This window comes from Miscanthus floridulus, chromosome 16 (assembly GCF_019320115.1).
Source record: "Miscanthus floridulus cultivar M001 chromosome 16, ASM1932011v1, whole genome shotgun sequence".
Classification (NCBI taxonomy): Eukaryota; Viridiplantae; Streptophyta; class Magnoliopsida; order Poales; family Poaceae; genus Miscanthus; species Miscanthus floridulus.
In genome coordinates, this window is record NC_089595.1 from 75,927,592 (window position 1) to 75,954,083 (window position 26,492).

The 26,492-nt window shown below is 45.5% G+C and overlaps 1 protein-coding gene across 7 annotated transcripts; it reads left to right on the forward strand.

Moving 5' to 3' along the window:
• Positions 1 to 380: 380 nt before the first annotated feature.
• LOC136513892 (pentatricopeptide repeat-containing protein At1g09410, mitochondrial-like) lies at positions 381 to 13,871 on the forward strand. Of its 7 annotated transcripts, none has more exons than XM_066507870.1 (6): positions 381 to 3,452; positions 3,799 to 3,868; positions 3,969 to 4,519; positions 11,166 to 11,232; positions 12,111 to 12,347; positions 12,436 to 13,871. In XM_066507870.1, exon 1 carries the CDS (start codon positions 473 to 475, stop codon positions 3,398 to 3,400), a length of 2,928 nt encoding a protein of 975 aa, XP_066363967.1. In that variant the 5' UTR covers positions 381 to 472; the 3' UTR covers positions 3,401 to 3,452; positions 3,799 to 3,868; positions 3,969 to 4,519; positions 11,166 to 11,232; positions 12,111 to 12,347; positions 12,436 to 13,871. The 7 variants fall into 7 exon arrangements, with proteins under 7 accessions (XP_066363967.1, XP_066363971.1, XP_066363965.1 ...); XM_066507874.1 differs by lacking the exon at positions 11,166 to 11,232 and having other exon boundaries at positions 12,436 to 12,650; positions 12,812 to 13,871; XM_066507868.1 differs by lacking the exon at positions 11,166 to 11,232.
• Positions 13,872 to 26,492: the final 12,621 nt, after the last annotated feature.

Consider the following 26,492-nt stretch of genomic DNA (forward strand, 5'->3'; position numbering starts at 1 on the left):
AAAAAATATTTAGAGCTCATGAAAATATCTCTAAAAGCTTTCAAAATTAGGTTTCGCTCTAGGAAAATAAAAAATATCTAGAAAAATGAAAAACAAAATCCCAAAGCATTACGGCCCCGTTCGTTTGGAGGAATTTTGAAGGAATCTGGAGGAATCTAGATGAATCTGGAGGAATTTATGAGAGGAAAACGCTGGTACAGATTAAAAAAAAAAGAAGCAGATAAGTCGAGTTTAAGGACAGGCAAACGGGGCCAACAATCAACGTCTAAACATTGTTTCGAGAACTTTCCACAACAAAACAAGATGCAGGGCAGCAAGAGCCTTGTAGTTGTAGGAGAATGCCCCCGCAGGCTGGCTGATCGCGAGCTGCCACTGCACCAGCAACCCAGCATCAACACGAGCACCACCTTGCTCGAGTCGTGAGACACAGCCGGGATGAACTTGCTCAGCAAACACACCAGTCAAATCAAGTATGAAAAATCAATCATGGCGTGGCAGGGGACGGTTGAACTGGGCCTCACGAGTTCTGAGTGAGTTTTCAGTTGACCCTAGGCGGCGTATCCGCCGAGCCACTGCTCATCCCCCGAGACGCGCCACTCCTATGGTGTTTCTGATCAAATGGAGCAAGCCTCCAATGGCGCACTGCCGGCGCCTCCACCGTTTCCTCTCGTCTGCCGCCGCCAGAGCCACAGCCCCGATCCCTGCCCGGCACGTGCCCCGGTCGCCCGGCACGTCCGCGCAAAGCGCCCGCATTCTGGAGCTCGGTCGCCTCGGCCGCTTGCGCGAGGCCAGGGAGGTGTTCGACGCGATGCCCTTCCGCGACATCATCGCCTGGAACTCCATGATCTTCGCCTACTGCAACAACCGGATGCCCGACGCCGCGAGGTCGCTCGCTGACGCGATCTCCGGCGGGAACCTGCGCACGGGCACCATCCTGCTGTCGGGCTACGCGCGCGCCGGGCGCGTGCGTGACGCTCGGAGGGTGTTCGATGAAATGGGCGTGCGGAACACCGTGGCGTGGAATGCCATGGTTACCTGCTATGTCCAGAACGGGGACATCGCCCTGGCGCGCAAGATGTTCGATGCAATGCCGAGCAGGAATGTCTCGTCATGGAACACAATGCTTACTGGGTACTGCCATAGCCAACTCATGGTGGATGCAAGGAATCTGTTTGAACGAATGCCAGAACGAAACTTGGTTTCTTGGACAGTGATGATTTCTGGGTATGTTCTGATTGAGCAGCATGGCAAGGCTTGGGACATGTTCCGCACAATGTTATGTGAAGGAATGCCACCAGAGCAACCAAACCTCGTTTCTGTGCTTTCAGCTGCACGTCATCTTGGTAAACCTGGCATTCTAGAGAGTATCCACGTTCTTGTGCATAAGACTGGTTTTGAGAGGGATGTTATCGTCAGCACTGCCTTACTTAATGTTTACACTAAGGATGTGAATATGCTTGACACTGCAGTAAAATTCTTTGAAGGTATGGCAGTTAGGAATGAGTACACATGGTCAACCATGATCGCTGCACTATCTCAGGCTGGACGAATAGATGATGCTTTTGCTGTTTACCAAAGAGATCCTCTACAGTCTGTTCCTAGTCGGACTGCAATGCTCACAGGCCTTGCTCGATATGGAAGGATTAATGATGCAAAGATTTTATTTGACCAGATTCCTGAGCCTAATGTTGTATCCTGGAATGCCATGATTACTGGGTACATGCAGAACGAAATGGTTGATGAAGCAGAAGAGCTTTTTAACAGGATGCCTTTTAGAAACACAATATCTTGGGCTGGGATGATTGCAGGGTATGCACATAATGGGAGGAGTGAACAAGCTTTGGTTTTGCTCCAAGCTCTCCATAGGAAGGGAATGTTACCTAGCCTGTCTAGCTTGACTAGTAGTTTCTTTGCTTGTTCAAATATTGAAGCTCTTGAGACAGGAAAACAAGTTCAGTCACTTGCAGTAAAGGCCGGCTGTCAGTTTAATAGCTATGTATGTAATGCACTGATTACTCTGTACGCTAAGTGCAGAAACATAGGTTTTGTGAGACAAATCTTTGATCGGATGACAGTTAAAGATACAGTGTCTTATAACTCTTTTATGACTGCACTTGTACAAAATAATCTGCTTGATGAAGCAAGAGATATATTTGACAATATGCTGAGTCGAGATGTTGTCTCTTGGACTACGATAATATCTGCATATGCACAAGCTGATCAGGGGAATGAGGCTGTAGAGATTTTCAGAAGTATGCTGCATGAGCGTGAGTTACCCAATCCACCTATATTAACTATAGTTCTTGGCCTCGGTGGAAGTCTTGGGGCTCCCAAACTTGGACAGCAAATTCACACAGTCGCTATTAAACTTGGAATGGATTCAGGACTTGTAGTGGCTAATGCTCTTGTCTCGATGTATTTCAAGTGCAGTTCTGCAGATTCCCGTAAGGTTTTTGATTCAATGGAGGAGCGGGACATTTTTACATGGAATACCGTCATTACAGGCTATGCTCAACATGGTCTTGGAAGAGAAGCCATCAGGATGTATCAACTAATGGTATCTGCTGGAGTGTTGCCTAACGAGGTCACTTTTGTGGGGCTTTTACATGCATGTAGTCATTCTGGTTTGGTTAATGAAGGGCGCCAGTTTTTCAAGTCTATGAGCATTGATTATGGACTAACTCCTCTGCTGGAGCACTATGCTTGCATGGTCGACCTACTTGGGCGAGCTGGTGATGTGCAAGGAGCTGAACAGTTTATTTATGATATGCCTATTGAGCCAGATTCAGTGATCTGGAGTGCGCTTCTTGGGGCATGCAAGATTCACAAGAATGTAGAAATTGGTACCAGAGCAGCTGAGAAACTTTTCTCTATCGATCCATCAAATGCTGGGAATTATGTCATGTTGTCAAATATATACTCCTCTCAAGGGATGTGGGATGAAGTTGCGAAGGTACGAAAACTTATGAAAGAACAAGGTGTGAACAAGGATCCTGGTTGTAGCTGGATGCAGATAAAGAACAAAATGCACTCATTTGTCACTGGAGATGAGGAACATGAGCAAATTCAAGATATATATGCTACCCTTCGGGAGTTATACACTTTTCTAAAGGCCACAGGTTATGTACCTGACACGGACTTTGTTCTCCATGACATAGATGAAGAGCAGAAGGAAAGCTCGCTTCTGTACCACAGTGAGAAGCTTGCTGTTGCTTATGGGCTTCTTGCTACACCCAAGGGCATGCCCATACAGATAATGAAGAACCTTAGAATATGTGGTGACTGTCACACTTTCATCAAATTTGTATCCTATGTCACCAAGAGAGAAATTGACGTTAGGGATGGGAATCGATTCCATCATTTCAGGAATGGAAGCTGTGCATGTGGTGATTTTTGGTGATAAATTATCCGAGCACCAGCAGGTTTTCTTCACACTATCCCCTCAAACACAGGTTGCCTAATTTCTTCACCCATGTTTTAGTTTCCCTTTAGTTTCTATGTGTATCTAAATCCTTTTTCATGTTATCCCAATTGATCAAAGAGGATTTTACTACGTGGTATTCTCGATGGGTATACACAAAATTAGGCATAAAGATGGGTTTGTACACTAGAAAATTAACGCCTGTCCACATAAAGTTTGAATTGAATGCAGAGCAAAGCAAGATTCCTTATATGATGTGTTTCTTATCATTGTTGATGTTTTTGCCTGGATTGCATTTTGATAGTCTGATAGTGTAGTTAATCCTGTAATTCCTGTTATCATATGACTGACTGGTGTTTTGTACATTTCATATCAAGGCTGAGTGCAGGAAGAGGCAATACCTTACCTCTTGAATGTTCATCTCTATATTAAGGAGGTCATCCTTAGGTTAGTCATTTCGTCATCACCAAACCATTATAAAAAAATAATTGATTGATTATGATATCGTTGTGTTCTCTCTACTGAATGTTTATGCTTTGGTGTTCAGTTCTGCTGTAATATGCACAGATACGCAGGTCTAGACCATTGATGTTAAGTCTTGCCTCACCAGTCACCAGTGTCTGCTTCTGATGGTGTGGCTACCTGAGCAGCTTCTACCGATTCTGCCTTAGCTTGCTAATTAACGCGTTCACCAGGACAGAGCTGAAAATTTGAAATGGCAAGACCACAACCCTGAAGTTGAAGTGTTGGTAAGAAACTCAGATAGGTGGATAAATGTTGAGCCACATAGCTAAGAGTTTAAAGACAGATGGTAGGTGTTGGAACTTGGAAGGCCATGCGACTCCCTTGAACCACATCAGGAATTGTGGAAAGCTCAAGAACCACACTTTCCTAAATGGAAGAAAGACAACAAAATCTCAGTTGAAGGAGATAAGGTAAACCCTTACAAGGTTAGCAATCGTGATGAGAAATTCCAGAAAAGAGGAAGAAGATTGTGGAGGAAAAAGTGCTCAAAGTAGATGTGCAAGATGAGCTGTGAGCTTCCCCTACATTCTTCTGATGTCGCATCAAGGATAAAGACCAAGAATGACCAGGCAGGTAAGGAGAAATCCTCCTGGTAGGTCTCTCTACCATAAAACTTGATTGTCAATGACAGCGCTGTTATTCTTCAGCTTATAACCTATTATATCTCTCTTTTTTTTTAAAAAAAAAAGTGCTTCCGAAGCCTTGTAGGGTACATCTGTCCTACTCATCTTTGTCAGGTTGCAGTACAGGATTAATTCTGATTGCAACTTTTTTTTCTTCTCGATTCTGTCTGGCCTGCAGTTGGAATGGTAGTAGATGTAGTGTAGTCACTGCAATGAATTGATAGCGTTGGACAGTATGAGAACCCAAGATTTATAAAAAGCTTAATCCAGCTGGCCTCATATTTTCTAGCTGAGCCATATTGAATTCTTTTAAAGGTTTATTATTTATAAAAATGGTGAATGCAGGAATAGAACAGTTAGTGATGTGGTCTGTAAATGGCAAAGTTGATCTGCACAATCAATATACCAAGTTGGGAATATTAATTTTTGGCCATGCACAAATCTTAGAATAGAATTATGTTCTTTTTGAAACAAAGGCAGGAGCTCTGCCGCCGCTCAATTAAGACGAATGAATTTATGTACAAGAATGTTAGTCAAACGAGATGCCCACAGAGCATCTGATTGGCTAACCAACCCACGCGACGCGGTTGAGCATCGTCGACAGTCCACCGAGGGGTATCCCGCGATGGTAGATTTGTCGGTGGGGGTGCGCGTAATTAGGAACCGGATGGTGACACAAGACGCAGAGACAATGATTTAGACAGGTTTGGGCCGTCTGATCGACGTAATACCCTACGTCCTATGTCTTTGGTGTATTGTATTGAGATGTAGTAGATAAATCTAGATGGATCGTTGTGTCCACTAGGGGACCCCTGTCTCTTCTTATATAGTCTGGAGGGACAGGGTTACAAGTAAAGTATCATATTTAGTACTATATAATAGCTTGCGGTGCACGCCGAGCAGCGTCGTGCACGCCTTGATCTTGTGGGCCGAGCCACCTCTGATGGTGCGGCCCATGTCTTGTCTTGAGGATACCGGGGGGCTGTACCCCCACAGCTAGTCTTCGAGCCTGACAGTAGGTGACGTAGTCACGTGATGCCAGGGTCATAAAGTAGAAAACCAGCCGAGCAGGCAGCCAGTCCCAGGGTGTAGCCTCGAGATGAAAAGCGCACATTCACCGCAAGGTGAAGTGTGCCCACTTAGTCCCCGAGCCTGCTGGAAGATGAAGAATGAATCTTGTAGCAGGGTCAAAGAAAAAAAAGTCTGAAAGCTTGCCGACGTTGTCGGACATGCACGTATCAAGACCCCAGACGTGCTGCCCAAGATCAGCACCCTGATCCGAACAACATGGAGCAGCTGATAGCACACCGACGAGACGTAGCAAGATTCAAGCAGCAAGGGAGCACCGAGGAGTCCCCGGCGTCGCTGGCTGCGACCGAGCACCGAGGAGCGAGGAGTCCCTGGCGTCGCTGGCGATGACCGAGCACCAAGGAGCGAGGAGCCCCCGGCGTCGCTGGTGATGACCGAGCACCGAGGAGCGAGGAGTCCCCGGCGTTGCGGGCGATGTCCGAGCACCAAGGAGCGAGGAGTCCTCGGCGTCGCTGGCGACGACCGAGCACCGAGGAGCGACGAGTCCCCGGCATCGCTGGCGATGACCGAGGAGCGAGGAGTCCTCGGCGTCGCTGGCGATGACTGAGCACCGAGGAGTGAGGAGTCCCCGGCGTCGCTGGCGATGACCGAGCATCGAGGAGCGAGGAGTCCCCGGCGTCGCTGGTGATGACCGAGCACCGAGGAGCGAGGAGTCCCCAGCGTCGCTGGTAATGTCCGAGCACCGAGTGAGGAGTCCCCGACGTCGCTGGCGATGACCGAGCACCGAGGAGCGAGGAGTCCTCGACGTCGCTGGCGATGACCGAGCACCAAGGAGCGAGGAGTCCCCGGCGTCGCTGGCGATGACCGAGCAACAAGTAGCGAGGAGTCCCCGGCGTCGCTGGCGATGATCGAGCACCGAGGAGCGAGGAGTCCCCGGCGTCGCTGGCGATGTCTGAGCACCGATGAGCGAGGAGTCCTCGGCGTCGCTAGCGATGACCGAGCACCGAGGAGTCCCCGGCGTAGGCGGCGATGTCCGAGCACCGAGGAGTGAGGAGTCCTCGGCGTCGCTGGCGATGACCGAGCATCGAGGAGCGAGGAGTCCTCGGCGTCGCTGGCGATGACCGAGCACCGAGGAGCGAGGAGTCCCCGGCATTGCTGGCGATGATCGAGCACCGAGGAGCGAGGAGTCCCTGGCGTCGCTGGCGATGACCGAGCACCGAGGAACGAGGAGTCCCGACGTCGCTGGCGATGTCCGAGCACCGAAGAGCGAGGAGTCCCCGGCGTCGCTGGCGATGACCGAGCACCGAAGAGCGAGGAGTCGTAGGCGGCGCTGGTGATTATTGAGCACCGAGGAGCGAGGAGTCCCCGGCGTCGCTGGTGATATCCGAGCACCGAGGAGCGAGGAGTCCCCGGCGTCGCTGGCGATGACCGAGCACCGAGGAGTCCCTGGCGTAGGCGGCGATGTCCGAGCACCGAGGAGTCCCCGATGAAGCTGGCGATGTCCGTGCGCCGAGGAGTCCTCGGCAAAGCTGGCGAGGTCCGAGCACCGAGGAGCGAGGAGTCCTCGGTGTCGCTGGCGATGACCGAGCACCGAGGAGTCCCCGGCGTAGGCGGCGATGTTCGAGCACCGAGGAGTCCCAGGCGAAGCTGGCGAGGTCTGAACACCGAGGAGTCCCCGGCGTAGCTGGCGACGTCCGTGCGGTGAAGTGTGCCCACTTACTCCTCGAGCACAAAGAAACCGAGCGCCGAGGAGTCCCCGGCGTCGCTGGCAACGAAGCACGAGCGACGAACAGTCTGGTCAACTGGTCGGCGGCGAAGTGAGCATTAAGTAGAAGCGACCGGCGAACAGTCCGATCAACTGGTCGGCAATGGAGTCCATGAACCGAGCGGTCCGACCAGTTGATCGGTGGGGAAGCCCGAGCACCAGGTGATTCGATCACCTGGACGATGATCCTGCAATACAAATATGTAGAACGAGTAGTACATGATATAAAAATAAATGAACTTTGGAGAAAAATCAGCAATGGTGATGAAACGACGCATGCAGTTCGGCGATCAGTTGGCGTAAAAATATATTTATGTTTAATATAAACCGCCCGAACAGTTAGTGTGTAGTTGAGTCTTCAGCCCTACCTAGCCCATTAACCATAACGTGGAGCGCGGAGCTCGTGCACGTGTAGGAGGAACAGGCGTAACCAAGGAGCCGCTGTCGATCACCCATAACGCAGAGCGCGGAGCCCGTAGCACATGTAGGGAGGAGCCGAAGACAGGGCCATCTCTAGAGGCGTCTGAGCATCAACAGGACTGTTCGGGGGTTCAGAAAATCGTTTGGAGAGCAAATATGGAGAAAACAGTTCGGAAAAACATTATGGCGATATACGAAGATCGAAGAATATTAAAGCGTGACTTAGCTTTGGACGGAGCGTCTGGTCGACGGCGTATGGCGTTGTCTGGTAGGCGTTGACGGCGAGCACCTGGCGGGCGGTGAGTTGTTGGTGAAGACGACCTCGGAGGTGGTTCCGAGATCGGATCTAACGTCGCGAGGGCTGATGTAGCCAACGATGAATCGTCGTCGTCGACCGGCATGGATCTCCACGAGATTGATAACGAGAACACGCTGTTGATTTGAGGTCCATCTGGCTCGCCATGGATCAAGCGCACACCCCTACCTGACGCGCCAACTGTCGACAGAACATCGTCGGCAGTCCACCGAGGGGTATCTCGCGATGGTAGATTTGTCAGTGGGGGTGAGCGTAATCAGGAACCGGATGGTAACACAAGGCGCAGGGAGCAATTTAGACAGGTTCGGGCCGTCTGATCGACGTAATACCCTACATCCTGTGTCTTTGGTGTATTATATTGAGATATAGTAGATAGATCTAGATGGATCGTTGTGTCCACTAGGGGACCCCTATCTCTTCTTATATAGTCTGGAGGGACAGGGTTACAAGTAAAGTATCCTATTTGGTATTATACAATAGCTTGCGGTGCACATCGAGCAGCGCCGTGCACGCCTTGATCTTGTGGGCCAGGCCACCTCTGATGGTGCGGCCCATGTCTTGTCTTGAGGATACCGGGGGGCCGTACCCCCACAACGACACACTGCCATAGGTCGTCGTTGCCGAGCATGGGAGCGAAAGCTACCAGCAGCTCCGACTTCCGATGGCAGGCCACCCACAAGCCACCTACTGACGGGTCCAAAGCACAAGACCGCAACCGGTCATTGTTGCCAAGCTCAAACAAGAGCAGCTCCGACTTTCGGTCACGAACCCACACCTCGCTCCCAGCGGATGCAAACCCTCCGCAGAGCCCCAGATCCACCAGGCCCCGAGAAGCGCAAACGTCGAAGGAGACATCAAAGCAGCATCGACGATCCAAATGCAACGCCTTCAAGAAGGGAGCGACGCCAATGGCGCCACCATCGCACGTCCACAGCGGACCGGGTTTTCACCCTTGGATGACAATGCTAGATGGGAAGACACGACGCCCCCAACAGGGAAAGCAGCGTCCACCGGCATCGCCGTCGTCAAGGTTTTCGCCTGAGGAACCCTCTAGCATGAACGTCGGGCCAAGAAGCCGGACCCCATACCCGCCAGCACCTCCCTCACCGTTGTCCCGCCGCCCCCACAGAAGCCCCTACAGAGGGGTATCGACGGTCGGCTGCTCGCAGCAGCTGCACAGCTGCGTCAACCGCCACCTCCTCTGTCCGGGCAACCCGTAGAGCCGGACCTGACTCCACCGCTGCACGTCGAGGCCGTCGCCGGCACCGGCACCCGCCGCCGTCGCTGCCGACCTTCGTCGCCAGCAGCCACGAGGTGCATGCCCCGCCATTTCGGGCGCCGCCCCTAGCCCTGGGGCGCCAGATCCAGCCACGAACCCGGCGCCCATGCTGACGCACGGCCTCCGTCCTCAGCTGCCCGGGCCGTCTGGCCGGCCACAGCAGCAGTCTTTGTCGTGAGGGAGGAGGGCACGCGGAGGAGAAGAAGGAGAGAGCCTTGCCGCCACCCTCCGCGCCTGCACGAGCTCCAGCCACCACGCCTCCCAGCCAGGGCGAGTTGGATCCAGCCACCGGGGCTTCGGATCCGGCTGCTCGGGCAGCCTAGGCCGGCACAACGCCGCCGGTGAGGAAGGAGGTGTGGGAGGGACGAGAAGAGCTCCGCCACCTCAAACGCCTGCTCGGGCCCTGGCCGGCGCCACCGCAGCCGCAGGGGGCGGCGCAGCCGAGCCTCACGCTGCCCTAGCTCGGCCGCACCTCGCCGAACCGCGGCCACCACGCCGCCGTCGCGCGAGAAGATGGCCCCACTGCCGCCATCCCGGCGAGCCGCGTTGGCCTTGCCGGCGGCCTACTCCAATGGCGGCATGGCGGGAGAAGGGAAGGAGCGTGGGGGGCGACGCGGGGGCAGAGGCCGGAGGGGTATGCTGAGAGTTGAACTTGTTACATAGTGAATTATGTTTTTTTCAAAGCAAAGAATAGAATTATGTTCATTGTGGTTCATATCCTATTCTTCTATGTTCATCCTTTTATATCCTACTCTTCTCTATTTTCTTTGTTATAGCCGTCTAAGTTCAGATTGATTTTCCTCGAACTATGTATGAGAACCGCGTGTCATTTCATCATTAAGAAGAAGTGAGAAATCCTCTCTCTCAAAAAAAAAGAAGGGAGAAGTGCAAAGGAAAGAGGGGAATTGCCTTTTCCAGATCTTGATTCTGGACAAGGTTAGTACAATGTGTCCAACGTATGCATCTAGGATGTTACTTTGATAATGACAAGCACCTTAATTGTGGCTTTCAAACTGCATTGCCTTTTGACACTACTTGTGAATAAAGTTATATAGAGAAAAATCAAGAATTGATGTTACTGTGAGAAATTAAATAAAACAAACAAAAAGGCAGACCCAGTGCCGGAGGCTCCCACATGAGTGGGGTCTGGGAAAGGGAAAAACCGAGGCAAGCCTTCCCCCCGCAAAATTTGCTGAGAGGCTGCTTTGAACCCGTGACCTGGTGACTCAGTGAGACAGCTCTCACCACTGCACCAGGCCTGCCCTTCAAAAATAAAACAAACAAGACAGAGAAAAACTATAATAATAAGCAAATCTAACAAACGCATTAAAAATCATAACTAATGTCACATGGTATGTTTTATGTTTGGTTAATGTGTCATCCAGGGCTATACCTTGTATTCTTGTCATGATTCAATATCGTATTAGATGAACTGGAAGTTGAAAGAATTAAAAAATTCCTGTCACATGGTAGATTTGATAAACTTAGCTATTATTCAAGTATATTTGATGCAGTTTCACTTCTATGTTGCAGGCACTCTTTGCATCTTTATTGGTGAATCTGTGGGTTATTTCCCTTATAACTGCATTTTAAAACATTTATGTTCAAACTGAAAGGGAAGGAAACTTTTAGCCTTGGTAGGAGGTGAAGGACATAGCTAAACCTCAGAAAATGCGACTTTCACGTCCTACCTGATTGTGTTGACCGCTGAATTGTCAATGCAAACGTTTTTAGAAAAAATATACATTCCCTTGGATTTTTTTCTAACATGCTAGTTGTAACGACAGGCTATGGGTCCATTGCATTGTACTGTACGTCATCTCTGCTGTGGCTCGCATTCCTCTATAGTACTTGGTAAGATCGAGTAGTATAGCCATTAAAATTTATTAAGTAGTGTTATGTTACCTTATGATAAGGAACTTATATTATTAGATGACGTTTCTTTAGGAGTACAAGCACATTGCCAGGCTAAGGTTTTATGTCACATTTCTCGAGTAACAAGCAATCCTAGCCTTTACTGTGCTTGTCCGAGGAATACCAAAAGCAAGCACTGAATCATTCAGTTTTTGTAACTGGAAAACTTTATTAACCGCAAGAACAGAAAAATGTTTATGTTGACCAAGTGATCTCTGATGAAATCCAAATCACCTTTGCTTGATGGTTAGTTGATGACCTGAAATCAGATTGGGAAAAAATTGTTCATGATTCCCTTTCTTTCCCTGAGTCATGGTCAAGATAAAGTGGGTTGGCGATTGGGTAACAACGGCAAATTCTTGGTTAAATCTACTTATAATGCTCTTACCAGTAATGAGCGTGGGCCTGCCTTTAAATACATTTGGAAAAGTAAAGTTCCAGCCAAGCTTAAATTCTTTCCGTGGTTAGTGGAAAACAATGCTATCCTTACAAAAGACAATATGATTAATAGAAAGTAGGTGGGCAGTCCCACATGCTATTTTTGTGATCAAGATGAAAATGTTAATCATTTACTGTTTTCCTGCTGCATTGCCAAGATTGTTTGGGCAACTATTGCATCTTGCTTGGGTGCCAGTGATATACCTTCTAATACCCAGCTAAGTTGGAAATGGTGTGAAAAATGGATTGCTCGTGGTAGAAACTTTTATGCCGTGGGCATTGCTGCCATTTACTGGTTTATTTGGAAAACTCATAACAAAGTGTGCTTTGATGGGAAACTTCTTCGTAATCCCCATTGAGATCATTTGTCACATATGTAGGGCTGGACAAAATACTCGCGGCTCGTCAACTCGCTCGACTCGTGGTCGGCTCGACTCGGCTCATTTTAACTTTTTCACGAGTTGAGCTGGAAGTCTAGCTCGCTATTTTAACGAGCCAGCTCGAGCCAGCTCGCGAGCTGCTCACGAGCTGAAACGAGCCGAGGCCTATCAGCCCACGACCATAAATCCAGAAGATGATGATGCTGACCTAGAAGTGTACACCTATTCTATTGTTATGTAATCCTTATTTTCAACTGTTTCATATGAATTTTAATTTTATAATTGTTGTGGTACTTAAATGTTGATTTTATGGATTATTTGTCAGGGAGAAGATGATGATGCTGACATTGAATCTGTGGACTTTTCTAAGTTTGTGGTGGCAAGCAACTAGTTAGTATGCTGGAACGACATGATCCTGGATGGACCAGCTATATTGCATGGTTGATACTTTTGATGAACCTGATATGTATTATGCACGTATGGTTGCATAATGGTGGACGTCACCTTCTGGAATTAATGTAGCATAAACATTATAAACATGTATGTCGTATATTTTTTTAAGTAGCTCGCGAGCTAAACGAGCCAGCTCGAGCTTGGTAACGAGCCGAGCCGAGCCGAGCTGCCTCTCAGACTCGTAATATTAACGAGCCGGGCTCGATATCCAGCCCTACACATATGTGCTCTTATGAAATTCTGGGCAGGCCTTCAAGCTGATGGAGACAAGGAGATGTTGGTCAATGGGGTCAATACCATGCTAAAGATAGCTGTTCAACTGCTGGCCAAGCCTTTTGGTGATGCAACCAAACCAATGCTGCTCCAGGACGTTGAGGATGATGAAGATGAGGCGCAAGACCCGGCAATCTGATGTTCAGCTGTGTTCTGGCTTATATCTGGCGCTTTTCTGTTGTTCTAGCTTCTGTCTGGTTGTTTATGGTACCGTTATGTGGCTGAAACTCTAGCTGCTCTATCTCAAGGTCTCCTGCGTGGGATCACTCATCTAGTTATTCTTTACTCTGTCTGATACCTTCTAAAAACTCTGGATGTATTTCCGCTCATCGGTAATGGAAATGGGGTATGGCCTCGTTTGGAAAAAAGAAAAAAAAAACAGCAAGAAGCTGCTGTGAGGGAAAGATACTCTGAAGATACAGATGTCAGAGCTTCCCTTAAGGGGCATCTAATAAATACATGAGCCTGGTTGGTAATGGACATAGCATGAGGATACAGAGATGTAGAACGAGTAGCTAGTAGGTGTGCCGTGGAGTTGAGATTTCTTGCTATTTTGAAGACCTTGTAGTTGTTTGCTGCATTGAAGTTGATGAACTTCTGAATATAATGTTTGATGTCTCAGAATGGAGGCAATGAGTGATTGGAGCCATTGAAGAAGGTCACCAATTGTTGGCTGTCTGTTAGGAAGATTGGACTTGGAATGTCCATTGCAAAGACCACCGAAGCCGCTAAGCTATTAGCACTGAAGAGGTGCCGTGCATGATTGCTTTGTTGTAGATGGAAGAAGTGGGCTGCTGCTGAGTGTCGACGAGCAACTCTGGAGACCTGATCTGCTGAGGAAGGTCTGTACCATCTGGAGTCGTCGAGGCGTCAGTGTAGCATCTTGTGCCGGTCAAAAGCGCCGGTAGTAGTACCCTGTACTGTACAATGGTGGGGATGCCAAACTCGTTGTTGGCGGTGGTTGTCGCCGCAGGCCATAGGGGTTAAGGTCGTCGACAGGTGCACCTGCAATCTGGAAAATCATACCTTGATTTGGTTGTTACCAAGTACCGTGCATCAAGTTTGTATCCACCGATTTATTTTAAATATAAAAAATGATGAAACCGCATTGAAAACAAATTCTAACCAAGCAGGAAGCTAAATCTAAATGATTTTGAGAGGTGAGAGAGTACAAAAGGTCTTGTTTAGAGAATGATTCTATTCTAACACAATGGCACCGTTCGTTTCGCTGAAATTTGACTTTTGTTGAAATATCGTGAGGGGAAAAAATACTTCTAAAGTAGTGCAGATAGAAACGATTAATTAATCTAGGCCCATTTTGCTACAAAGCGCTCGCTCGCTCCAGCAGCCCGGCGGCCTGACCTGGCCTCGCCAACACGGGCCCCTCCCCGGAACAGCCCCTCCCCGGCTCTCCCCGCCCCCGTCGCTGGCGTGATTGCATCGAGCGCACGCAACACTACAGCAGGAAAGCCAGAAACGGCTGGTCAGTGCTCCAAATTATTATTTTTTTGGGTTATTTGGATTGGTACCATTACAATTCTCAGAACTTTAAGATGTACCATTAAAATTCGTCTATTTTGAGATCTACCATTATAATTCATCGTTTCACTGAGTTTCGCCATTCTCTACGTCTTCCAGCTGCGTGGGCCCACTGACAGTCGTATGCGCACTGTTCTCTTTTCTGTATGGACGATTTTGCCCCCATCCAAAGATGAAAGAGCCCTGCGCTGCGCCCGTGGCCCCATCTCTCAGTCCCTTCTCCTCCTTGCGCTCACTCTATCTCTCACTCGTCCTCCCGACGCGGCGACGGCGGGGACCCTAACCCTAGCCGCCGGCGTCTTGGAGCCCACACCCATGCCCGAGTCAGCTACTGCCGCAGGCATCCTGGAGCCCGCGCCCACGCCCGAGCTGTCCTCCCGGATCCTGGACGATTGGAGCCTCTCCAGCGACCTCACGATGGTGTTCCATTGAGCGCAATGGCTGACCCCGCGGACATGGAGCACGGCGAGGAGAGGTATGGATCTCCAACCTTCAATCTCTTGAGTCTGAGTAGCGATGCGAGTAGGTCGAGGAATTGCGTTGTCCCTAGTGTATTTATTTGCAAATTGTTTGTTTGCTGCTAGGGTTCGGTTGTTCTCCTTAGAGATTAAGTTGAAGGTTTCTGTACTACAGACAGTAATGGTAGGAAAGCTTACACGAAGGGTAGTGTGATTAAATGGGATGTGGAGGTAGGATCGTTCACTTTTGAGTTGCTGATGCAAAGCTTGACCAATCAGTTCAAATGGTCCCCTACCCAGAGTCCTTGTATGTGGTTCTTTGACAAAAGGATGTGTGAAGACGTCAGACTAGTTAATGACTTCTAGCTGAATGATGTGTTTGAAATGTATAAGGATCAAATGCATTGCCAACTTGTTGTAGGAGTTTTTGAAAGAAAAGTTGCAGATGTTGATGAGTTTGCTACCCTAGAGCCTCTTTGTGTGATTCCTCCTGTTGAGCATGAGAATCCTAGTCCAGATCCCAATAGGCATGAGAATCCTATTCCAGATCCTACTGAGCAGCCTAATCCTCCTGTTAGCCCTGCTACCAAGCCTACTGCTGAGCCAGATAAAGGACCAGAGTATCCTTTAGAGCCTGAACTAGAGCCTGACAGGGAGCTAGACATGTTTGATAATGAGGAGTATGTGGGTGTCGATGATGAGGGAATGTACATGCCAGTACCTCCTCATCAGTACACTAACAATGCATAGGCTGCTAACAGTTCTCACCCACAACCATGTGCTAATGCTGATGCAAATGATTTTGGTGCTGCTGAAGGAGGTGTTCCTCTTGAGGCAGAGATTGATGATGTAGATCCATAGGAGGTCCATGTGATTCATGATCCAGAAAACCCCAAGATTGTGAAAGGAGGGCTCTTTCCTAATATTGTTGCATTTAGGAAGGCAATTAGGCATTATGCAGTGAAGATAGACTTTGAGTTTGCTGGTGTGCAAACTGACCCTACTAGATTTATTGCCAAGTGTAAAGCAGAGGGATGTCCTTGGTGTATACATGCTTCTAGAAATTCTTATAGCAAGACAATAGAGGTAAATTTGTCATTACTGTTGGAGTTGTTTATTAAATTTGTTATTTATGCAACTAATGTCCTATTGCATTTGTTTGTGTAGATCAAAAGGCTATCTTTTGAACACATCTGTCCTACCACAAAACTCAGAGAAGGGAAGATGGCCACCCAAGGTTGGTGTGCAGATAGGTTGGCAGACTGGCTGAAGAAGAATCCAACCAAAGGTGCAACTAAGTGCAGGGACAAATTGGAGGGTGACTATGGCATTAAGTTGAAATACTCCAAGGCATGGTCAGGTATGAAGGTAGCTTTAGAGCAGATCCATGGTAAATATGAGGAGAGTTTTTAGTTGCTTTTCAATTGGAAAGCTCAAATTGAGAAAGTATCCCCTAGTAGCTTAATAGAGATAGAGTTAGAGAAGATTGACACCAAAAACAGATTTAAGAGGATGTTTGTTGCTCTTAGACCATGTGTGGATGTATTCTTATCTGGTTGTAGACCTTTTATTGGGGTAGATGCTTCCTGTTTGCATGGTAAATACAGGGGTCAGTTAGCTTCAGCTACTGGTGTGGATGGACATAATTGGTTGTACCATATCGCTTATGCAATTTTTGAGTCAAAACTGAAGATAATTGGAAATGGTTTCTGCAGCAGCTGCATAAGGTTGTAGGAGATGTTCTAAATCTGGTTATATATACAAATGCATGTAAAGGACTAGAGACTATAGTGGGGTCTATGTTCCCACAAGCTAAAACAGGGAGTGCATGAGGCATTTGTATCATAATTTTTTTGAAGAAGTATTCTGGTGAGGTGTTCACTGATCACTTGTACCCTGCAGCTAGAAGCTACACACAGGGTTGTTTTAGTGGCACATGAAGAAATTTTTTGAGTTTGCACCTGAAGCCATTGAGTACCTTGAGGAGCACCACAATAGGATCTGGTATAGGTGTGTATTTTTAGAAAACAGCAAGTGTGACTACTTGACAAATAATGTTTCAGAGAGCTTCAATGCACAAGTAAAGAAGTTCAAAGGTCTGCTACTGCATGAATTAGTTAACAGAATCAAAGAGCTAATCATGGAGAAGAGATACACTAGGAAGATGCTTGCTAGGTAGTGGACAGATGGAATACTCCCAAATGTGATGAAGGAGCTCAACTTGATCAGTAATAACCTCAAAGTGGTCAAGGTATCAATTAGTGATGTTGATATTGCAGAAGTGACCATCTTGGATGAGTGGAACAATCAGAAAGACAAACAGTTGACTTGTAGAACCATAAATGTTCCTGCAAGCAGTGGCAGTTGACAGGGAAGCCCTACAAACATGCTTTGGCATGGATTCTGTCCAATAGAGGGGTGAAAATTGAAGATTTTATCCATGAGTATTACTCAGTGGCTAGGTTCAAGGCAACCTATGAGGATAGAATTGAACCTATCCCAGATAGGTCACAATGGCCTGTTGTGGAACTTGGATTCAAAGTGTTTCCACCACTGCTAGGCAGAGGAGTAGGAAGACCAAAGGTTCAAAGGCATAGAGGTTGCTTGGAGAAAAGGGCATTCAAAAAGAAGGTCAAATGTAGGAGATGTGGAGATTTTGGCCACTTTTCAAAAACTTGCAAAGAGGCAGAGATTGGAGAAGATGGTGAGAGAGCTCCACCAAGGAACAAGGCTAACAAAAGGTATGTTTCTGTGCACTAAATCTGTCTTGTTTTTCACTTCACAATATGTAATGTCGCCTTTAAAATGTAGGAAACAAGCTCCAATAAATGCAGCTGGTCCCTCCCAAGGCAAGAAACAGAAAGTTCAGAAGAAGCAGAAGAAGGGCACAACAAAGAAGAAGAAGACACCCATCAAGAAGAAGCTCAAGAAGGCAACAGCCGACCCACCTACTACTGTTGTTAGTAGCCTTAGGAGGCTAGTCTATGAAGACTAGAGCTTGTCAGCAGCTTATGATATGCTTTTGTAATATCAGCAGTTGAACCTTGTTGTAGTTTATGGGGTACCCTAGTTTATGATGTGCTTTTGTGTAACATTGTAGTTGGATTCCTAGAACCTTGTAGTTAGAATGCTGGAACCATGTATGGCTGTGAACCTAGTATGCTGGAACCTTGTATGGTTGTAAGATCAGCAGTTGAACCTGGTATGCTGCTACTAGTATGCTGTTATGTTCATTTAAGTGTTGAACCTTGATTTAAGTGTTAGAATCCTAGAACCTTGTAGTTGGGTTTAAGTGTTGAACTGGTCTTGGTGCCGAGTCCTGTGCTACTGGTTTAAGTGTTGGCATTCCTCTTTGCCATAGGTCACTTGCAGCAGTAAGGTTCAAGCATATCATTATCTGCTGAACTAGGAAACAACTGCAATGCCTCCCTAGTGGGGCAATTGTGAAAGCTCTAGTTTGGTTTTGGTAAATTGATGAAACCCTAAGTGCTAACCTAGTTTATCAAGTGATCATGAGATAGGTAGCACATTCCAAGTGGTGAAGCAAATGAAGATCATGACATGATGATGGTGATGCCATGGTGATGATCAAGTGCTTGAACTTGAAAAGAAGAAAGAGAAAAACAAAAGGGTCAAGGCAACGGTATAAATGGTAGGAGCTATTTTGTTTTGGTGATCAAGACACTTAGAGAGTGTGATCACATTTAGGTTTGATAGCTGTACTATTAAGAGGGGTAAAACTCATATTGAAATGCGGTTATCAAAGTAACACTAGATACTCTAACTCATTGTATATGCATTTAGGATCTAGGGGAGTGCTAACACCCTTGAAAACGTTTGTGAAAATATGCTAACACATGTGCACAAGGTGATACACTTGGTGGTTGGCATATTTGAGCAAGGGTTATGAATTTCACCGGCGGAGTGTCTGCCCGTAGAGTGCGGATAGTCCGACGGTGCCACCGGCACCCTAGACAGAAAAGACAAAGGTCACTGTAAGTGACCGGACGCTGGTTTCTAAAGGACCGACGCGTCCGATCAGTAGTAGCAGAAGAAGCGCAGCGTCAGTCGTCGACTAGACGCTGGCGTTAAAATGATCGAACGCTGGCTGGCTGCTGAAAGGTCCTAATGGCTAGAGGGGGGTGAATAGCCTATTAAAAATTTCTATAACAACACTTAACAAACTGGTTAAACAATTATGAGGCAAAACAAGTGTTGCGCTAGCATACTAAAAAGGCAAGCCACCTACCATAATTCTAGTTTATATAGTTTCTATCCACACAATAGTTATGACACTACACTAAGTTAGTGTGCTCTCAAAAGCTAACTAAAGAGTCACACTAACCAAACTAACAAGCTCTCACAACTAGCTACACTAAATAGCTTGACAACTAGTTTGCGGTAATGTAAAGAGAGTGAGCAAGAAGGTTATACCGCCGTGTCGAGGAAGGAGCCAATCAATCACAAGAATGAATAACAATGAAAACCAATCACCTCGAAATCAAATGATGACACAATGATTTTTTACCGAGGTTCACTTGCTTGCCGGTAAGCTAGTCCTCGTTGTGGTGATTCACTCACTTAGAGGTTCACGAGCTAATTGGCATCACATGCCAAACCCTCAATAGGGTGCTGCACAACCAAGACAAGATGAGGATCACACAAGCCACGAGCAATCCACTAGAGTACCTTTTGGTTCTCCGCCGTGGAAAGGTCAAGAACCCCTCACAATCACCACGATCGGAGCCAGAGACAATCACCAACCTCCGCTCGATGATCCTCACTGCTCCAAGCCATCTAGGTGGTGGCAACCACTAAGAGTAACAAGCAAATCCCACAGCGAAACACGAACACCAAGCACCTCTTGATGCAAACACTCAAGCAATGCACTTGGATTCTCTCTCAATCTCACAAAGATAATGAATCAATAATGGAGATGAGTGGGAGAGCTTTGGCTAAGCTCACAAGGTTGCTATGTCAATGCAAATGGCCAAGAGAGAGAGCTTGAACCGGCCATAGGGCTTAAATAGAAGCCCCCACAAAATAGAGCCATTGTACCTCTTCACTGGGCACAACATAGGGTGATCGGACGCTCCGATCATATCGATCGGACGCTGGACCTCAGCATCTAGTCACGCGATGCGTGCCACGTGTCCCCTCTCTTTGAATACTGTTCACCCAATCTCAATGATCAACAGTCGACCGGACGCTACGGTATAAGTGACCGGATGCTGAGCCTTCAGCGTCCGGTCATTTCCAGTAAGGTTCCAGAAATGACTTTCTTCGACCAGACGCGTTCGGTCATGCTCGACCGAACACACCCAGCGTCCGGTCACTCGGCGACACCTCTGTGCATGACCATGTCAGTGTGATCGGACGCAGCCAGCTAGCATTCGATCATTTTAACGCCAGCGTCTAGTCGACGACTGACGCTGCGCTTCTTCTGCTACTACTGATCGGATGCGTCGGTCCTTTAGAAACCAGCGTCCGGTCACTTACAGTGACCTTTGTCTTTTCTGTCTAGGGTGCCGGTGGCACCGTCGGGCTATCCGCACTCTACGGGCAGACACTCCGCCGGTGAAATTCATAACCCTTGCTCAAATATGCCAACCACCAAGTGTATCACCTTGTGCACATGTGTTAGCATATTTTCACAAACGTTTTCAAGGGTGTTAGCACTCCACTAGATCCTAAATGCATATGCAATGAGTAGAGCATCTAGTGGTACTTTGATAACCGTATTTTGATATGAGTTTCAGCCCTCTTAATAGTACGGCTATTGATCCTAAATGTGATCACACTCACTAAGTGTCTCGATCACCAAAACAAAATAGCTCCTACCATTTATACCTTTGCCTTGAGCCTTTTCTTTTTCTTTTTCTTTTTCTTCTTTTCAAGTCCAAGCACTTGATCATCACCATGGCATCACCATCATCATGTCATGATCTTTATTTGCTTCACCACTTGGAATGTGCTACCTATCTCATGATCACTTGATAAACTAGGTTAGCACTTAGGGTTTCATCAATTCACCAAAACCAAACTAGAGCTTTCAATCTCCCCTTTTTGGTAATTGATGACAACCCTTTCACAAAGATATGAATTGAAATTCTATTGAATCCATATTGCTTGCCCAAGCATATTTACCATGTATAAAAGGATATGGACAAGTTTCATGAACTCCATATGGTAGCAATTACTCCTCCTATATATGTGCTAAGAGTTTGGATTGTAGCTTGCACATATGCTTAGATAGGAGATATAGGAGACAATGTCTACCAAATGATGCTAATGTGTAAAAGATGGACCTTTGAAGTGTGATACCAATCGGAGTGCACCATTATACCATCCTTAGCACCATGGTTAGCTTGATACCACTTGGAAATACTTGGAAATGAAATCATTAGATATCCTATGCATGCTAGTTTTTCATTTTATCATTCAAACCTACAACTAGCATACACCACACAAGCATGTATATTGAAATTTAAAACTTGTGCCATGCAAGCAAACATATAAAATGCACATTCAAATGCACCATACAAGTTCATGAGCTTGCTCCCCCTACTTGTGTGCTCAAAATTTTAATTGATCTCTTTCCTTTGTCATATCTCTCCCCCTATGTCAAATACTTTTCCTATCACTTATATCTTTGTTTCTCTCCCCCTTTGTCATCAATGACCACAAAGATTCAAAATGTAGATAGGTTGAGATTATCAATGTCAATCAATTGGGTGAGGATCATATTCCCAATTTTGGTCCAATCTAGATCATGTGCCAAAGATATTTAACCCGGTTTGATCCAAGGACAAGCTTCTTCACACCTCTAAATAAGGGTTACCTTGTACCATGTTGAGTTAAACACTTAGAGCTCATTTTCTAGATCAAACACTAGGTTTACAAGCCCACAAACATGTCATATGCTACCACTAGATCAAAATAAGCATAGAAGCAATAGTGGTACCATACAATCATCAAGTTCATTTGATTTTCATGAATGAGCCTATTAAATGTGAAATATGTCTAGATGCACTAAACATGTCCTTAGCAAGGATGTATGCCATGCTAATCAACTTTTACCTTGGATTGCTCGAAGGAGAGGCTTGTCATATGAGGGGGGGGGGGTTGCATCAACACATATTTGAGAAATCCAATATGTTCAACTCATTCCTTAGCTTGCAAAACCTTTTCTCATCCAATGGCCTGGTGAATATATCGGCAAGTTGATCTTCGGTGCCTACACTCTCAATGCAAATGTCCCCTTTTTGTTGGTGATCTCTTATGAAATGGTGGCGGACATCAATGTGCTTTGTTCTTGCATGTTGAACCGGATTGTTGGTCAACTTGATTGCACTCTCATTATCACATAGCAATGGCACCTTTTTGAACTTGATTCCAAAGTCACTCAAAGTGGCCATCATTCAAAGTACTTGTGCACAACAACTACCGGTGGATATGTATTTGGCTTCGGTGGTTGATAATGTAATACTATTTTACTTCTTTAATGACCATGAAACAAGTGATCTTCCTAATAATTGATATGTGCCCGAGGTGCTCTTCCTTTCAACCTTACATCCCGCATAATTCGAGTCGGAGTAACCAACTAGCTCAAACTTTGCTCCTTTGTGATACCACAAACCAACATTTAGTGTATGTTTCAAGTACCTCAATATTCTCTTTGTCGCCTTCAAATGACTTTCTCTTGGTGAGGCTTGAAATCTTGCACACATGCATACACTAAACATGACCTCCGGCCTTGATGTGGTCACATAGAGTAGGCTTCCAATCATAGACCGATATAATTTTTGATCCACCATGTTGCCACTTGCATCACTATCCAAGTTACCATTTATTTCCATTGGTGTGCTAATGACTTTGCTACCACTCATGCCAAACTTCTTGATCATGTCCTTGATATACTTGCCTTGACTCAGAAAAGTACCATTCTTCAATTGCTTGATTTGAAGACCAAGGAAGTAACTCAACTCTCCAATTATGGACATCTCAAACTCATTAGCCATCATCTTTCCAAACTCATCACAAAAATCTTGATTGGTTGATCCAAATATGATATCATCAACATAGATTTGCAACACAAACAAGTCTTTTCTAATCTTCTTGATGAAAAGAGTGGTGTCAACCTTGCCCATCATGAACCCTTTAGAGAGTAGGAAGTCCCTTAATCTCTCATACCATGCTCTAGGTGCTTGCTTCAAGCCATACAATGCCTTCTTCAAATTGTACACATGGTTGGGCTTCTTGTCATCTTCAAAACTAGGAGGTTGCTCAACATATACTTCTTCATTGATGTAACCATTGAGAAATGCACTCTTGATATCCATTTGATAGAGCTTGATGTTGTAGGCACAAGCATAGGCTAGCAAGATTCTAATTGCTTCCAATCTAGCAACCGGGGTATATGTTTCTCCAAAGTCAAGACCTTCAACTTACATATATCCTTGTGCTACCAATCTTGCTTTGTTCCTTACTACTATCCCATCTTGATCTTGCTTGTTTCTAAAGACCCATTTGGTTCCAATCACATTGTGTCCCTTTAGTCTTTCTACCAACTCCCATACTTGATTTCTTATGAAGTTATTTAATTCTTCATGCATAGCATTTACCTAATCAACATCCTTCAATGCTTCACTATCTTCTTTGGTTCAATGGATGACACAAATAAGAAATGCTCACAAAATAAAACCAATCTTGATCTAGTTTGCACACCTCTAGAAATATCACCAATGATAGTATCCAATAGATGATCCCTTGCAACATTGGTTGGTTGGGGGATTGGAACTTGATTGATTGCACTTGCATGATCATTGGGTTGAGTTGATGTACTAGCCACTTGATCTTGTTCATTATCATGAGATCCACTTGTACTACCTTGATTTGTATCATCTTGCACAATTGAGTTGGAGAGCACTTGCACTTGATCATCTTCATCGTCATTCACTTGCCTAGGCCTCAATTCACCAATATCCATGTTCTTTATGGCATTTGAAAGTTCAATGCCTATAACATCTTCTAAGTTATTATTCTCTTCTTGTGAACCCTTGGTTTCATCAAATTCAACATCATGAACTTCCTCAAGAGTGCCACTATCTAAATTCCAAACTCTATATGCTTTGCTTATAGTGGAATAACCAAGTAGGAATCCTTCATCACATTTCTTATCAAACTTGACCAATCTAGTGTCTTTCTTTAATATATAGCATTTGCAACCAAAAACTCAAAAATATGCAATGTTGGGCTTTCTACCATTCAAGAGCTCATATGGTGTCTTATCTTTCAATGGGTGCCAATAGAGGTGGTTGCTACAATAGCAAGCCATGTTGATAGCTTCGGCCCAAAAAGATTGACTAACATTATACTCACTAAGCATAGACCTTGCCATATCAATGAGTATTCTATTTTTCCTCTCAACAAGGCCATTTGATTGTAGAGTATACTTAGCCAAGAATTGATGTCTAATTCCAAATTCATCACACAACTCATCAATTCTATTGTTCTTGAACTCACTACCATTGTCACTTCTAACTCTCTAGATGGTTGTTTCAAACTCATTGTGAATATCCTTGACAAATGATTTGAATGTTGCAAACACATCAGTTTTGTCCACTAGAAAGAATACCCATGTGTATCTAGTATAATCATCCATTATCACAAAGCCATATTTGTTACCACCGATGCTAGTGTATTGTGTTGGTCCAAACAAATCCATGTGCAATAACTTAAATGTTTTACTAGTGCTCATCATGCTTTTCTTGGAATGGGTGTTTCCAACTTATTTTCTGGCTTGACAAGAGCTACAAAGCTTATCCTTTTCAAACACAACATTTTTCAAGCCTCTAACCAAGTCATGCTTAACCAATCTATTCAATTTTTCATTCCAACATGACCAAGCCTTCTATGCCATAACCAACCCATACTAGACTTAGAGAACATGCATGTAGATAATCTAGCTTCACTAGCATTGAAATCAGCCAAGTATAGATTCTCATATCTAAAGCCTTTGAAGATTAAGTTAGAGCCATCTACACTTATGATCTCTACATCATCTACCCCAAATATGCATTTGAATCCAAGATCACACAATTGAGCCATAGATAGCAAATTGAAGTTCAAGCTCTCTACTAGCAACACATTGGATATGCTCATCTCATTGGATATTGCAATCTTACCAAGCCCTTTGACCTTGTCTTTGCCATTATCACCAAATGTAATACTATCATAATCATCATTGCCATTGGTGTTGATTGAGTTGAACATTCTTGCATCACCGGTCATGTGTTGAGTGCACCCACTATCAAGAACCCAATACCTTCCTCCAGCTTTGTAATTAACCTACAAAAGAAGATCAATTCTTTTTAGGTACCCAAACTTGCTTGGGTCCTTAAAGGTTAGTTACTAAGCTTTTTGGTACCTAAATGGCTTTCTTCTTTGAACCCATCCATGGTTTACCAATGAACTTAGCCTTCACACTATTTGTACCCTTAGTAAGCACATAGAAAGAATTAATCTTAATTGAGGATACATTAGCATTTTTGCTCTTATTTTTGCATTCATGCTCTTTATGACCAACTTGCTTGCAACTAATGCAAAACCGACTATTATTCTTCACAAAACTAGTCTTGTGAGGAGCAAAGGCCACTTTGCCTTTCTTGGGGGTATAGCCTAGTCCCTCTTTATAGAGAGAAGCTCTTTGGCTACCCAAGCACATAAGCAAGCGGTCCTCACCACCATAGGCCTTAGCCAAGGTGTGAGTGAGCTTATCGACCTTCTTCTTGAGGTTCTCATTCTCAACCATTAGTGAGGCATCACAAGTGAGACCATTACTACTAGATGAGGTGGAAGTAGAAGTACTACAAGAAGAGTTAGTTGGACCAACAATGATAGGCATAGATAATGATTCATTAATTATATCACAAGTTAAACCTACATCATAAGTCTCAACATGCTTCTTTTTATCTTGCTCATTAAGCAAAGAGGAATGAGCCTTTTTAAGCTTTTTGTGAGACTTGCCAAGCTTCTCATGGGCTTCCTCTAGCCTCTCACGAGTTGCTTTGAGCTCATCAAGGGCTTGCTTAAGGGCTTTTACCTCCTTATTCAAGCTCTTGCATTCCCTTCTCTTAATGTCAAAGTATTCTGTGGCATCTTCTAGCATGTCAAATAATTCATCTTTAGTAGGTTCATCATCATCACTATCACTATCATTTTCATTATCATGTTCATCATCACTTCCATCATCATCACAAGTTTGTACCTTAGTGGCCTTAGCCATGAAGCATGATGGAGTGTCGAAGAGAGAAGGTTTCTCATTGATAGCAATGCTTGCAAGTGCCTTCTTCTTGGTGGTCTTGTTATCATCACTATCATCATCATCACTTGAGGAGGCATCACTATCCCAAGTGACCACATATGAACCACCCTTCTTCTTCTTGAAGGTCATCTTGTCCTTCTTCTCTTTCTTTTCCTTCTTGTCCTTCTTCTTGTTCTTCTTGTTGTCATCATCATTGTCGCTATTGTATGGACATTGAGCAATAAGATGATCTTTGCTTCCACATTTGAAGCACCTTCTTGACTCTTTCTTGTTCTTGGATGAAGATTTCTTTCTTCTAGCATAGTAACCTTTCTTCATTATGAACTTGCCAAA